Below are 15,593 nucleotides of genomic sequence, written 5' to 3' on the forward strand. Positions count from 1 at the left end.
CATGAGCTCAGGATTCCTATTTGATCCGGCAGGGTCTTTTGGCAAGGATGAAGTGAACCGAATGCACAAGAGAGACTTACTGTGCATGACGTGTCGCGTGCCATGAAATTCAAACAATAAATAATGATTTTATATATATATATATATATATATATATATATATATATATATATATAAAGCCTTGGTGTGTGTGGTCCATTAGTTTTTGGTTTTAAAAGTCAATAAACTTTACATGGGTTTTCCTGAATGATATGAATGTAATCAGGATCAGAATTGTTGGTGGTCCAGTGACATATATATAGAGTCTGGCTGCTGCTTCTGCTGCTCCTGCTCCTGCTCCCCATAGCAAACGGCTGTGGAAAATCAAACCACTCGTCGTCCCTGCAATCTTCATGTCTTGTTAGTGCTAAAAAATAATGCAAAAAAAAAAATAATGAATAATATTTTAGTCTCCTCCTCCCCCTTCATTTTTTTCCTCATGGCACTCAACAACAGACTCAAATTCAACTCCACTTTCGTCTTTTGGGACCACAATTTAGCAAAACCCTTTGATTTATATTCTGCATCATGCAATTTTGTATTTTTTTTATTTTGCTGAGGCGTTGACTCGTATAATTTCCTCTTCCCTTCGTTTATTTTATTTAGTTGGCCTTTTTCTTTTCTTTTGGCTGGCCATGGCCATGCCACGAAAATCACATTGAGATAATGCAGCAGGAGTGAGTGAGTGAGTGTCCTTTGGCAATCGATTTGATTCTTGCGCACTTTCCGAGTGAGCAATGGTAGCTAGATTTGGTGCCATTGCCAGCCAGTCTCTCAGAGGCTGTCTCTCTTTCTCTCTCTCAGACATCTTATACATATGATGATGGCAAATAAGACTAGCTACCTACCTTCAGATCAAAACCAAAACAAAACAAGAAATGCACAGATGCCCGGCTGGTTTCCACTCAATACATTAGGGTCACAGTACTATTTGTAACATGTTGTGTTTAGGTGCACACATATAACTTATAAGGCACTCGGGCTAAACTATGTTTTTTTCTTTCGTACAAACTAATTGTATTGTATACAACTATATGTTTATCTCTCTCATTGTTTTTATTATTATTTACAATGATAACATGTATCCAAACTGAAACTACATAATGTGTGCCAATTGCCAAAGCTGTCTCATTGAAAATAATAAAAAGGACATGAGTGTGTGGTTGTGTGCCTACAATATTATTCCATACCAACCCCCCAGATTATGTTTTTTTCCTTCATACGACCTAATACTATGTTTCTATATGGTGTTTAGACACTAAGTACAATTTGCCCTCATTGCTTTGCAGAGACTTTACAGAACTAAAAATTAACCAACAGGTAGCTACTGCTAGCTACAGTGAATTCCCAAAAAAATAAAATAAAAAGAAACACAGAGAAGAAAAGAAACAGGTGAGAGTACAGACAGTAGACTAGAAATAAACAGGTGAGAGACGTGGGTTGTCGGTTGTCCACATTTCATAATCTCTCCTCAAAAACAAAGTGTATCCATTAAATACTACGTATATACATGTTGAACCTAAACTTACATACAGGTACAGCTAAGCTAACACATGATTGATTGATATTTTAATCCAATTATTTAATAATGTGTTTTTTTTGGGTAACAAAACAAAAAACTAAAAGCAACATTCTTTCATTCAATCTAGAACTGAATTATGAATGGAATCCTAAAATTAACTTGTTAATAAACAACTTATTATTATTTTTTATTCAATCTAAAACTGAATTATGAACGGAATCCTAAAATTAACTTGTTAATAAGCAACTTATTATTATTTTTTATAGTAAATATGATAAGCAAATATGATAAAGATTTATGGTGTAATTATTGGTGTTGCATTGCATATCATGATAAGAACTGTTTCTTATTTTAATTTTCTTGTATATCATCATAGCACAATGTAGCATTGGTGCACTCTCCCATGAGGACATGTCTATTTATATTCCTCTCCCCTCTACTGGTCAGCCAGAGTGTGAAAGTGAAGCACCGGGCCTTTTGTTATTGTTTCTGCTTGTGTGTGTGTTTGAGAGAGAGAGAGAGGCTCCTTCCTTAATTGTATCTCACATGTCTTGTTTATCTTCATAATTATCTTATAGAAAAAATCTCCTGAAAGAAAGCATAAAAGTGAACCCCCATCTCTCTCTCTCTCTGCTGCCTTAGATTTGCTGAGATCTTGAGTCGCTTTCCTGTGTCTGACTCCCATATGGTCATGGGGACAATGACCCTTAATTTCCCTCTGCAAAAGAAACTCTCTCTCTCTCTGCGCAACTCCTTTTCTTCTTTACCTGCCACAAGAATATGGATTAGGGTTTTGAACAGCTCCTCTAATTACTTAGATTTTAGGGTTATGTGTATTTAATGGTCTCTTTCATTTATATGTGTAGACAATGTTTGGATCCTATAATCTGCAGATGTCTACTGCTTGGAAGTTTCATAACAAGTAAGTCAATGGTTTCTTTCTTTTCCTCTATGGTACTCTCTCTCTCTCTCTCTCTCTCTCTCTCTCTCTCTCTCAAGTTTTTCTTATATTATTATGCGCCTTGGCCCTTTGGGTCTTTACTCTCACTGTTAGCTCCAGTACTTTGGTCCTTTTTTGAAGTTTTAATTGGTTTAGCCTGAAGCAGAAATAAAGTGGGCTTTATTTCTATGATATATTTATTTATATGATCTTTATGTTTTAGTTTGCTGAAGATTCACTTCTTAGCCTCCTCGAACAACCAAATTTTGTTGTTATTTCTTCTGCATATATTGTCTATTTGCCTTTTCTTTTCTTTTTCAACTGTAACTAGTTGCTGATGAAGATGTTCATGATGAAAATTGGGTTTTAATCATTTAGTGTATATACTAGCTAGATTTCATGAAGTGGACATTTTGTTGTTGTTTATTTTCATTTTAGCTTTCTGGGATTCATGAGGTCAACAATAAGGTGAAAAATCTCTTTGTTTGATAATTTCTGCTCAGAGCATGAAAAAACTTGTGATTAGAGATGATTAGGGTGACTAATTTGAGAATAAGAAAAAATTATTAGCATTCTAATAACCTTTTCTTTGAAGAATGGAAAGGATTATATATATGGTTGCTCAGAATTAGCTACTGTTTGGTTTTGGGTATTTCTAAATGGCAAAAGCTCGCAATATACTGAACTAGTTTGTTGCATAATTAGCCTCTCCAATATGAAAAACTGAAGAAAAATAATTCAATGCCTGTTTTGTCTGTGATGTGTGCAGATGTTGCTTTCATTGATTTGAGCGCTAGAGTGAGAAAGTGGTGTCCAGTACAAAGTGCAGTTGCATGGTGGTGGGTTTTTAATTACTTGAGCTTAATTTATTGGCTTCTATGTGAATGTCAGAAAGCAACTCAAGTAGTCTCAGCAGGAACATTGATTAATTTGCATGGTGGGATTTGCTTTATTGGTAATGCATGTCAGAAAAGAAACGGGTGATGAGAGAATTGAAGAAATGGGGAGAGAGAGCTTTCTTCAGTCCACTCATGGATAAGATTTTAAGGGTTGTTGAAGTAGCTGCCGACTCATTCACTCAAGCACTCAGTAGAAAAATTCGAAAGGAGAGAGAAAAAAAAAGAACCATCAAACAATTTGCTACTGTGATTGTGTGAATGAAGCGGGAGATATTTTACATCCCTCTTTCTCTGCGCTTGGACTGAAGGGAGCTCCTCCTTTCCATTGCCTCCACTTTTTTTCCATACTTTAGGAACACATACTACACAAACACTTCGATTTAATAGTCGTTGTCGTCGTCATTACGATCATCATGTGTTTATAGTAGTTTGGTACTCTTTACTAGTTAACGGGACAACCTTAATGGCGTCAAAGACCTATAGGGAGATTGATTTTTTCTTGGCATTGGACAATTGATTAATTAGGTCAAGTCTTGTTAAAATGTGTGTTTAGATGTACAATCTGCCAACATAACTTTACTTGTTAGATATATTACATACACAGAACATTTGATAAATCAGTTTGGTACTGCTACTGCTACTGCTACTGCATAATATATATGAAGAAGAGGGGCCTACCAAGACCTACCATCAAGTGATATCTTTTGCCCGCTGGGTTATTGAGAGAGAGATGACAGGCTCTCCCTTGTCCTCTATTTGTTTTGTTTCACCCCTCGTATATATTCTCCTCTTTTTTCTCCCGACAAGTAAACTTGGTCAGCTGCTTTTCCCCCGATTTACTTTATTCCCTTCTTTCTAAATAGTGTCAGCCAGCGACTTTTCTCTCCTTTTTCCCTCAATTTTTTCACTCCAAGAAAAACAAGCATCTGTCATTTTTTGTAGGCAATGCATGCTTGAAAAAGACCACTAGTTTTGGTATAATTTTGCACATACATGATCCCTTATGAAAGTCCAAAAGTACTTGTCAGTATATAACATGCAGCAGCAAACACCATGCACAGACCACCACCCCCACCACCACTGCAGTGATTTGTGGAAGGCAACCTAACATTATATTTCTCTGAAAATTAAAGTTCCAACAAAGTTAACCGTGTTTTCTTCAACTATTGGCTCGTGCGGCTGCGTTTGCGCAGGTAAAAAAGTATGCTTTCTTAATTGGTATTGTTTATACATATATAATTATCTATGTGAAGGCAGAAGACTGAAGGCCTCGGTTCTCATTCTTGCATGTGTTCATCGAAGGCTGTACCTTTTTTTCTGGCATTTTTCATTATTTCATTTGGAGCTGTGCCTGCCAGCCATTCAGTCTTCTATGCTGCTGTCTTTTATTTATATTAATTTTTTTAATCACCAGAGAAAGGGTTTTCTCTCTTAAAATGACTTTTAAAAGTACAAAAGTGTGGAACAAATAAGGAAATTGAAGCCAGGATTATATTATATATATGATTAAAGCTTTTTCTTGGAGGTGGGTTTCTGTTTTCAACTCTATTTTTTTGTTGGAAATGGGCGGTGAGTGGTGTAAAAATCTGATAATGTTGATCATGTGATCACTGTAGATTGCCATATTTGGGAAGATTGGAGCAAATGGGCAAACTTCCTCTTTTGGAAATCAGCATTTGTTTAATGCAGAGATGAATGAAACTTTGGGAGTTTCACGTTGGTCATGTAAATTTCTTGCAGGCAAGGCATGCACTGTGGTCCCATTTTTCTTTTTCTTCTTCTCAGGACATACAAACTCCATTGGTTGATTGGCGCAGCTTGGCAAAAGTTCAAGTTTATTCTTTTATACGGATCTTTTTCTGTTTTTTCCTTCTTTTGTTTTTTTGGAATGAATGGTAAAGTGTGCTCTTGTAGTTATAAGGCATTAGTTTGGTTTCATTTAAACAAAAGAATAAGGGGCATTATTACAAACGTGAGGTTAGTCAAGTTAGCTAGAGCAAATATGCTCTATTCCGGGTACAAGGCATTATTTAATAAGAAGGAACTATTGAAAATTCTTTTGGGATTACTTAAGAGTGATGATTTTTCCACTTCTTTTTTGTCCACTTACACTTCTTTTTGTGTTCTTGTGGGAACATACAATTTCTAACAAAGGGAGTGTAAGTGGATAAAAGATGAGTGGAAAAATCAGCTCCCTTACTTAAACCTTTTAAGAATCCTATACTTCTTTTGGGATTACTTAGAACTTCTAATATGATTTACCAAAAAAAAAGAAACTTCTAATATGAGCTTTACACGGTTTCATTTTTCTAGTGAAAAACACAATATCATTAAAAGGGTTAAATTTTAAGTAGTGTTTTAATTATATATAATAAAATTAAAATCAAAAGGGGGAGTATTTTTTACTACAAAATTGGAGTTTCGAGAGGCTTATTGTACTTAACATTTGTTCCCATCATCAACGCTATGGTTGAAAACTCTCTCTTTTAGGTCTCATTTGTAATAAAAGAAATTTAGAAAATAATGATGAGCCCCATTATATGTTATCTAGACGACAACTGACCTCATTCCTACTAAATAGCAACAATTTTTTTAAAACTAAAATCCAAGTTCTGTATACAAAGAATCTATTAGTATTTATTAGTGTAGTGGTTTGGAGCAATTACTTCTTCCGGAAATGTCATGAGTTTGATTCTTAACATCGTGTAGTGTGTGTAAGTTCAATATATTATCGCTCCTCAATAGAAACTTATTTGTTCACAAGTTTACATATAACTATATACAAAGCAAAAATGATGTAAAATAATTATCTAGTAACATTTATATATGATTAAGAAAATAAAATATCACATCCAACAAATTGTATTACCTTGTAAATGCAACTTCAAATTGTTTCTAAAAGTTGTACGAAGAAAATGCTCTTTAAGCATTACAAGGGCTAAAGTTTGGCGACATGTAATCTCTGCTCCTTTTGGATAGGATCAAGTAATAATCTTCTAAATCATCATCATTAGTGATTGCAAGTGTTCAACTAATATTAGTTAATTCTTAATTAAATTAATGATACTTTGGCGTGGCAATATCGTCTACGTAGACTAGGGCACACGACACAAAAAAGAGGGGAAGAAAAATAAGAGAAATTTAAAAAAAGAAGAAACGCAGATGTATCGTTGTCATTTTCTCGGCTGCTATGGCCCGTCTGTCTCAGATCAGAGAAGGTCAGTCATCGAAATTCAGCAATTGACTCTCGCTCTGAATGCAATTTCGATTCCATTCCATTCCGTTGGTTTCATGCTATGCCAGTCCCCTATTTTTCTCTTTCTTCCTTTTATATAATTACTTTCTTATTTGTTTTTATTTTTTTCTTCCAATGGAAGATTTGCAGCTGTACGAAGGATTTGAACTTCCGGTGATCATTGTGAAAGGCTGCTGAAAGTGTAAGTTCGGAAAAATTTGCAATGGTTTTTCATTTTTCGTATATGATTTCTGTTTGTCATTCTGGTGGTCGATATTTATTAGCCCGTAGTCTTGTGATTGCTTGATTGTTGACGACAATTCTATGGGAAATGTGCTTATTCTAATGGAGATTTCCTAAGTTATGAATAAAATTTGGTGAATTTGGTAATGGGAATTGGAGATTTGCTCTGAAAAATAGGAGGGGCGTTGTGGGTTTCTTCACAAGGTTGATAATTGATATAGCATTCTACAAGTTTTTGCTTTTTCTAGAAACTTATTGTTTATATTGATTTAGCATTTGATCTGATTCATCCCTTCTTAGCTTCCTTAGAGGCTTTCAGTTTGATGATGTTGTTAACTTCATACTTCCCCGCAGAACAATCATTCTTATGTTTCTGGATTCTTTGGATCTGGTCCCTTTTGTATTTGAGAACTTGTTGTGTTTTGCTCCTTATGAGCAATTGTTCCCCTCCCTTCACAGCTTTAGCATCCGATGTCAACTCTTTTCTTCTATTTGAAGCATTGTATGTGGAATTTGGTGTTGGCAATGGCAGAATTAATCTTTATTCATCTTTGTATGTGCAGGCTATCTATCGTTTATCACGATTATTGATTGTGGCGATTGTTTAGAAGTGTGCCTGCTTCCCTCATGAGTTCAACAGTTTCAACATCTCGAGGAATACATTCGCCCGCAAGGCTTGGCACATATGAATCGCCAGATGCTGGGGCGTCTGGCTCTTTTAGCCAGCTTGAACCAGACATCAATGACGGTGAAACAGAGTTACTCTCTGTATCCTGGAATCAGGACTATGGTTGCTTTTCTGCAGGCACAAGCAACGGTTTTCGTATCTTTAACTGCGAGCCTTTCAAGGAAACTTTTAGACGTGATTTGAAAAGTGGGGGATTCAAAATTGTGGAGATGCTGTTTCGATGCAACATTCTCGTACTTGTTGGAAGTGGAGACAATTCCCAATATCCACCTAACAAGGTTATGATTTGGGATGATCATCAGAGCCGATGTATTGGTGAATTTTCATTCAGGTCTGAGGTTCGTTCAGTAAGATTAAGGCGTGATCGCATAGTTGTTGTTCTTGAGCACAAGATATACGTTTACAACTTTATGGATCTGAAGCTGCTGCATCAGATTGAGACTGTAGCAAATCCTAGGGGATTGTGCTGCCTTTCACATCATCCAAATACATCTGTGCTGGCTTGCCCAGGCCTTCAACGAGGACAAGTTCGGATTGAACATTTTGGGCTGAACATGACAAAGTTAATAAATGCTCATGATTCTCATATTGCATGCTTCACGTTAACAATGGATGGACTGCTTCTTGCTACTGCTAGTACAAAGGGTACTTTGATAAGAATCTTCAACACAATGGATGGGACTCGCTTACAAGAGGTAGCATATTGCACTCTGAATATTATTGTTCTTCAAGTTTATGATGAATGGTTGGGGATTCAGTACTTACAGTAACATGCTGTGAAGTACTGAATAGAACAAAGGTTATTTGTATTTAGCCATAATTTTCTAGTATAAATATATATTCTTTTATGCATGGGAGAAGTGGCGCCTACTAGTAAGTGTCTTTCTGAAGGAAAACACTGCATATATTTTATCTCTTGCCTCCATGTAGGTACGCAGAGGAGTGGACAGAGCAGAAATTTACAGTATTGCTCTCTCTCCGAACGTCCAGTGGTTGGCAGCATCGAGTGACAAAGGTACTGTCCATATATTCAGCCTCAGAGTTAGAGTATTTGGGGAGGATTTGTCTGCCCATTCAAATTCTGCTCAAGGGCCAGCAATGTTTCAGCAGAATTCGTCAAATGCCCTAGATCCTCTTATTTCTCAAAACACTGGTGCTAATTCTAGTTCATCATTGTCTTTCATGAGAGGTAAGGCAATGTGCCAAAAGATAATTTTCAAGACTTTGGAGTTACTATGAGTCATCTGCTTGGATACTTTGATCTCTGCTCTAAGTGTTTGAGGGGCATACATGTTTACTTCTCTAAAATTAACTCATGTTTCTGAACTTCGGTTTGGAGTTCTTTTGCAATTTTTTCCCTTGAATGCTTCTTTAAGCGTTTTCTTCTAAAAATATCTAATCCTTATGAACAATTTTGCAGGGGTTTTACCTAAATATTTTAGCTCAGAATGGTCATTTGCTCAGTTCCACTTGCCAGAAGACACTCAATTCATTACCGCATTTGGTTCACAGAACACAGTCATCATTGTTGGCTTGGATGGGAGGTATTGTCTCTGTTTGTACGAGTGCGCGTGTGTTTATGGTCACTTGCCTAAAAGTTTTGGAACTATGGTCAAGTAAATATTCCTCGATGTTATATCTGGATTCATGGATGGCTTTAACTCCAAATGACTTTAAATGAAGAATCTAACCCTGAGCCAAAGACCTGAATGAGAATGATATACAACATTAGTTAGTTCGATGCTTTTTTAAATAGTTGGACCAATTTTTTGTCTCCCGCCTTACCCTGCTCGCTGATTTTCTTCTCTCTCTGATTTATCAGTTTCTACAGGTGCAGTTTTGATCCAGTTCATGGAGGTGAGATGTTGCAGCAGGAATACGTACGGTTTCTGAAAACTGACAGTAGGCCAAGATAGAGTTTGTTCGAATAATTCCTGGAGCTATCCATTCTTTCATCCGGTGTACATATTGGCAATTTCTGAATATCTGTTGGATGTAAATATTTGGAAGTGTTGTGTTGTTCCTTCTTACCCAATATCTGGTAAAATAAAGCCAATTATAGTACTTGTTATAATGCTAAATGTCAATGTGTATGAAACTCTTCCCCCTAATTTGCCTGATATATACTATCTTTTAGTAACTTTTTCAGCAAAGAAGCTGATAAACCCAAGTATAAACTGGTTAGACTCTGAACTCTGAAACAATCTTGAGCTTGGTCATTCCTAAATGAAGTTGGATTGCCCTTTGTTATATAATTAGCTCATCCACAAAAGAAGCAAAATTGTCGGTGTTTTGGATAATTTTTCAGAATCAGTAACAACTCAGGTTTCATAACTGGTACCATGAACCCAAACCATTTTATCTTATTTATTTATTTGTATCATCAGCAATCAAATAGGAAACCATGTGTTTGTCACAAGATATGAAAAGGGGCAGTTTATGGATTTGAAGTGCCGACGATTACAAGGCCCGCCCATCCAAGCTGAACTCTGATCAAGTTAAAGCTTTGATTTTACACTTGTCTGGTCATCAAGAACAAGCATCACTTTTCCAATGGCTTTCCTATCTTTGATGGCAGAAAACGCAAGATTGGCCTGTCATTTACAAGGCAATTGGTAGCAGCTCAGATAATCAATGTTTCACAATAACTTGAAATAAAAGCAGCAATCACGCACAATGAGCATGAATCTTAATCACACAACCAATATTTGACCAAGTTCCTTGAATAAATATACTAAAATATGGTTCAACATATGATGAGTAATATACTTTGTCCAACTAGGGCTTCTGAGAACCTACTCTAAAGTTTCATACCTTCTTCCAACCCATCCAAACCCTTGTCTCTTCTAATTTGTTCGGGTGAAAGAACTAGTCCTACCCCCTGGTTTAGTCCACAACTTGACTTTCATTGCATAAAGTTTTGTGCCCATCAGGGATAAGGTGGCGGGTTTGGCTAGGTAACATAATGGAAATGTATTGGACTGCAAATCCTGGAATGACGGTTCGACCCCGTCCTTGGCTGCTTAAGACCGGAATTTTTCTAATGCTTAACAAGATTCGTGCCAAAAAAAAAACTAAAATGGCTGTACAGAGCCTAAGCCTATTCTCATTGAAGAAGAAGAAGGAATGACCAGGGTAGAAAAAGGGAGAGCTAGCACTTTCATTTTCAAGCCGACGCCTGGAACTGTGATCAATCTAAGATTGTACCTATGTAAAGGGGTTAAAAAAGAGTGTAAGGAAGTCCCTAACCTCTGGCAGGCGATAAGTATGAGAGATGCGGATGGTGATCAAGCCTCTTGCCACCCAGGATAGTAGCTCCTTGAGTGAATCTTCAAGAACAGCTGGTCGATGAATTCTGTAGCTACCCCAGTAAAGTCCATGCACTGTCCAGTTCTGGTACAAAGTAATACATAAGTAGAAGGGCAACAGTTTGGAACCGAAAAATCAGGAACAAACAATATATTTCATGCCCATGTAATAAACACAATACAACACTAACTTGGTCTTCGGGGAAGTGGATCCTTTGTTTTAAAATATACAAATACACTGACTATTGACTAGTAAGGAGACAAATTCAGATACAGAGATTTCGTACACACTGTTTTTATTAAAGCCTTCTCCAATATCACTCTCATATATTTCAAGTAAGGATGGCTTCATATACAGATGCCACAGGCTATGTGGTTGAAGCAGCCAGACTAGTCAGTTAACTGAGAATTGGTGCATGTTACCGTTCAACCTTCAACTTGGTTCTAAATCACAACTTTTTCTTCAAACTTTGAAAAAAACAAGTAAAAACTATCAATTGATCATTTCCAAATGACTTCTATAATTCTCAGTAAGCATTTCAATCCTTAGCAGGCTTTGATCATTTGAGCCAACAAATGCAACATTTTGGGGCTGGAGGGAAACAAACACTACCTTAACAAGGGCAATATTTGCAGGGATAACAGGGATCTCTCCACTGGCAAAGCCTATGACCAAAATGTTGGCCCCCCAACTCAAAACCTTCATGGCCTCTTTAGTAAGCTTGCCTCCAACTGGATCATACAAAACGTCAACCCCTTTAAGCTTTCTGGTTTTCAAGAAGTCCTTGACACTTTGGATAAGATTCTGAGTGCTCGAGTCCACGACATGATCAACACCCAATGACTTCAAATACTGCACCTTCTCAGCTCCCCTGGAGATTTCAGCACCCAAATAACACAAACTCCATTTGTAAATGCATCAAATTGAAAGCAAACAGCAATCCCAATTCCCACAAAACAAAAACAATGAGGGGATGAAATAAGTTGAAGTACCTAGCAACAGCAATAACAATGGCTCCAACAACCTTGCCAATCTGTACAGCTGCAAGACCAACACCTCCAGCTGCACCAAGAACCAGCAATACCTACAAATAAACACAAAAACTCATACACAAAACAAATACAGACAGAAACAAATACAAATGAAGATCATCATAAATATAAGTACTTGGCCGGAGGTCAAATTGGCCCGGTGAACGAGAGCCACGTGTGATGTCCCAAATGCAACAGGCAGTGCAGCAGCAGCTACCAGATCACACCCCTCTGGCACTCCAAACCTTCAATCATCAACATTCCCACATCAATAAACAAGAGAGAGGGAGAGAGAGATGGGGTAGCTGAACTCACAGCTCGGTCTGGTCGGCGACGATGAATTGGGCAAAGGAGCCGAGGGCGGCAAAAGAGCAAACAGGGTCGCCGACTTTGAACTTGGAGACCGAAGGTCCCACGGCGTCGACGACGCCGGAATAGTCAGAGCCAGGGATGAAAGGGAGGGGTGGCTTCTCTTGGTACTTGCCCAATATCTGTAGATAATTGGCGTAGTTCAAGCTCGTAGCTTTCACCCTCACCCTCACCGATGTGGGAGACACCAATTCAGGAATTGGATGATTCTTCTCCACCACTATTGCTTTCTCTGCTCCTCCTCCTGAAATGGGTGCTGTTGGGTCTCCCAATTTTCTGCAAACCAGAGCCTCCATTGTCTTTCTCCTCGGGAATTTGGTTTCAATCTTCTTATATTAAAAAGATCAAATTGTGGGAAATTTTAACTGACTTTCCTTGTTTCTGCGTTAATAATGCAAGTACGTCGTCGTTTTCCTTCCTGAAGGAAAACAGAAAAATGAAAGTTTCTTTCTTTTATTACTTGTTATATATTTTATTTTAAATAGCAGTTTTATCCATGTGCTTAAAATTCAGGCGAGGGGGTTGAGATCGAAGGCGCCAAAATCCATATGGGGAGCAGAGCAGGGGTTTGGGTTGGGGTGTGCCCGGACTTGGTCTTGCTTAAGAATTGTAGCAAAGTTTCAAGCTTTCATGGCGGCAACAACATCAGCTTAAGCTTTCCTTCAAGATTTGGTTCAGATACCAAATGTCCCACCAGTCTTAAATGTTTCCCAGTCGCTTCTGCTTCTTCACTCAGTGGCTCCGGTGCCCAATACGCTGGTTCTGGTATCTAAATTTTGATCTTTATGCATTTCTGCTCTTCTTCACGCATGTAACATGCTTTTTCTTCATCAAATTCTTCATTCCTGCTTTGTTTTATGTTTTTAATTAACCAAACCAATCAGTTGGTATTTTAAATGTACTACGGGGTTGTCTTTCTTGTTACTTGTTAGTATATCTTGTGTGTGCGTGTGTGTGCGCGCGTGTGTGTGTGTGTGTTTGTGTGTTTGCGCTCTGACTTTAAATCTCCACCAGAGCAATTGCTGGATGTGCAAACAAAGCAGAGAAAGAAGGGGATAGCTGGCATTGATCAAGATGAATTAGTGGATCCTAAATTTTTAGCTGACCCGGATAGTTGTTTTTGTGAGTTCAGAGGAGTGGAGATACACCACAAGGTGTATGATGCACAATCACAGGCACATGAGGCTGAGGCCCTCTCTAGCCAGACTAAGAAGGTTGGTCTTCCTATGATTTTATTACATGGTTTTGGTGCCTCAGTTTTCTCGTGGAATCGAGTTATGAAACCGTTAGCAGAGGTCATTGGTTCCAAAGTTGTTGCCTTTGATAGACCAGCCTTTGGGTTGACATCAAGGGTAAACCTTTTTGGGCATTCATCATCTGGAAATGGGGAACCAGGACCTATAAATCCATATTCCATGGCATTTGCAGTGCTTGCTACCTTATACTTCATTGATTTTCTAGCAGCCGAGAAGGCAATTCTAGTGGGGTATGTACTCAAATCATTATCTTTTGGTACTGCTATTGAGATTAAGTATCATTTTGTACCTTTTGGCTATATATAAATTCTTTTAGGAGAAAGAATAAAATTTCACAATCATTGTGATCATCTCATAAGTATTTTAATTTTTAAATTAGGCATTCAGCTGGCTGTCTTGTAGCAGTTGATGCATATTATAAAGCTCCAGAACGTGTTGCTGCTATGATCCTTGTTGCCCCAGCAATTTTTGCCCCACGTACTATTAAAAAGGGTGTCAAGGGATCTCAATCAGGAGAAGATAACCAGACTGAAGAAGATAGCTCAAATTCAATAAATCTAGGGAATCCATTTATCCAGCTTTTCAGGATGTTGTCCAAGTTTGCCAAATTTATTTCACAGGCAATAATGTTAGTGGTGAAGGGGATGGTAGGCATGTTTAGCTCTCTGTATAAGAAATTCTTGTCAGCTGTTCTACGCTCTGCCTTTGCTGTAATGCTAGTAAGGAATTTCTCTTTTGACTCAATTTCAAACTGCATTCAGTTTGATTTTTCCAGATACTGTGAAATTGATCGAGTGTTCCAGCCAACCAAAGAAAAATATCAAATGGCTAAGACTATGTTGAAAACATCTTGTTCAAATATTCTGATTAGTCCAGTATAAGGGTTGTATAACTGATATTCTTTTTTCTTGCATATTATTGTTTTTCTTTGTGATATTTTTCTGGCCCTCTTTAAAGATACTTGTGCTACATCTGACAGTGACTTACCACATGATTCTCAGGTGAGGATGGTTATTGATAAATTTGGTGTCACTGCTGTTAGGAATGCATGGTATGACGCGAATCAAGTCACTGAACATGTCATACAAGGTTATACAAAGGTTATTATCTTTAATAGTTTTGTCTTCTCTTTTGCTTTTGATTTTGGGGGAGCATAGTGCTCACCTGGATGTTAGTTCACATGCAGCCATTGAGGGTTAAGGGTTGGGACAAGGCACTTGTGGAGTACACAGCAGCCATGCTTACAGACACATCATCTGAATCAAAGCCACCACTGGCAAAAAGACTTCATGAAATCTCATGTCCTGGTAACAGTTATAACCCTATAAATTTCCCACCTAGTGTTAAAATGGGTTGAAGCATGTATTGAAAAATATGTCAAGTGGAAGGAAAGAGACTTAAACAACTAAAAAGAAAGTCCCCTTAGACCAGAAAAGTAGTTTTTCTTTTCCCTAGTGTCCGAGATGCCTTGTAATTCATGTTGAAGAAGAAACATGTAATGTTAATTCTAGTCATTCTCTCTTTGAATCCCAGTCTTGATTGTTACGGGTGATAATGACCGAATTGTCCCCTCGTGGAATGCTGAGAGACTTTCACGAGCCATACCTGGATCTTGCCTTGAAGTTATAAAGCATTGTGGGCACTTGCCACACGAAGAGAAAGTTGATGAGTTTGTTTCAATAGTGAAGAAATTTCTGTACAGAGCTTTGGAAGATTCTGAGGAGCAACATCTACAAGTTGTAGTGTGAAGTTTGTCTCCTATATCCCGCTACTATGTCAAGGGGAAAATTGGCTGGCTCGATCAGGGAAACTAACTTAAGAATGTTGTCAGTCTATATCTGAAGAATTTGGGACGTCGGAAAATAGTCTGGCCAGGAAATGGGAAATACCCATAAATCGAAGTATATAATATAGCAGGTGTAATACCCTCCATGTTAATATTTCTGCTTCACTCAGTCAGTTGGACATTCAGTAGTTGTAATACCAGTGATTTGAGTGTGTCAATTGTTGTCTCTTGATAGACAAGTAATGAGATTAGTAAAACTGCAATTTTCCTTTTGAT

The 15,593-nt window shown here is 37.7% G+C and overlaps 3 protein-coding genes across 5 annotated transcripts; 2 read left to right on the plus strand and 1 right to left on the minus strand.

Annotated features, from left to right (window-relative positions):
• Window positions 1-6,398: 6,398 nt before the first annotated feature.
• Window positions 6,399-9,731, plus strand: LOC117617429 (autophagy-related protein 18c). 2 transcript variants are annotated; one of them, XM_034346795.1, is made up of 6 exons: window positions 6,399-6,618; window positions 6,778-6,837; window positions 7,442-8,261; window positions 8,497-8,755; window positions 8,987-9,110; window positions 9,389-9,731. In XM_034346795.1, exons 3-6 carry the CDS (start codon window positions 7,506-7,508, stop codon window positions 9,480-9,482), a joined length of 1,233 nt encoding a protein of 410 aa, XP_034202686.1. In that variant the 5' UTR covers window positions 6,399-6,618; window positions 6,778-6,837; window positions 7,442-7,505; the 3' UTR covers window positions 9,483-9,731. The 2 variants fall into 2 exon arrangements, with proteins under 2 accessions (XP_034202686.1, XP_034202687.1); XM_034346796.1 differs by having other exon boundaries at window positions 6,499-6,618; window positions 6,786-6,837.
• A 166-nt stretch (window positions 9,732-9,897) lies between these two features.
• LOC117617431 (quinone oxidoreductase-like protein 2 homolog) lies at window positions 9,898-12,708 on the minus strand. Its single transcript, XM_034346799.1, has 6 exons — window positions 12,222-12,708; window positions 12,043-12,151; window positions 11,868-11,959; window positions 11,488-11,746; window positions 10,816-10,959; window positions 9,898-10,160 (listed from the first exon to the last, which is right to left on the minus strand). Exons 1-6 carry the CDS (start codon window positions 12,569-12,571, stop codon window positions 10,065-10,067), a joined length of 1,050 nt encoding a protein of 349 aa, XP_034202690.1. The 5' UTR covers window positions 12,572-12,708; the 3' UTR covers window positions 9,898-10,064.
• Window positions 12,709-12,743: 35 nt separating this feature from the next.
• On the plus strand, window positions 12,744-15,590 carry LOC117617427 (2-hydroxy-6-oxononadienedioate/2-hydroxy-6-oxononatrienedioate hydrolase 1). Of its 2 annotated transcripts, none has more exons than XM_034346791.1 (6): window positions 12,744-13,040; window positions 13,290-13,761; window positions 13,911-14,250; window positions 14,533-14,620; window positions 14,707-14,838; window positions 15,065-15,590. In XM_034346791.1, exons 1-6 carry the CDS (start codon window positions 12,824-12,826, stop codon window positions 15,277-15,279), a joined length of 1,464 nt encoding a protein of 487 aa, XP_034202682.1. In that variant the 5' UTR covers window positions 12,744-12,823; the 3' UTR covers window positions 15,280-15,590. The 2 variants fall into 2 exon arrangements, with proteins under 2 accessions (XP_034202682.1, XP_034202681.1); XM_034346790.1 differs by having other exon boundaries at window positions 12,747-13,040; window positions 14,533-14,631; window positions 14,718-14,838.
• The last annotated feature ends 3 nt before the right edge of the window (window positions 15,591-15,593 follow it).

The sequence above is a fragment of the Prunus dulcis genome, chromosome 2 (genome assembly GCF_902201215.1).
Source record: "Prunus dulcis chromosome 2, ALMONDv2, whole genome shotgun sequence".
Taxonomy (NCBI): domain Eukaryota; kingdom Viridiplantae; phylum Streptophyta; class Magnoliopsida; order Rosales; family Rosaceae; genus Prunus; species Prunus dulcis.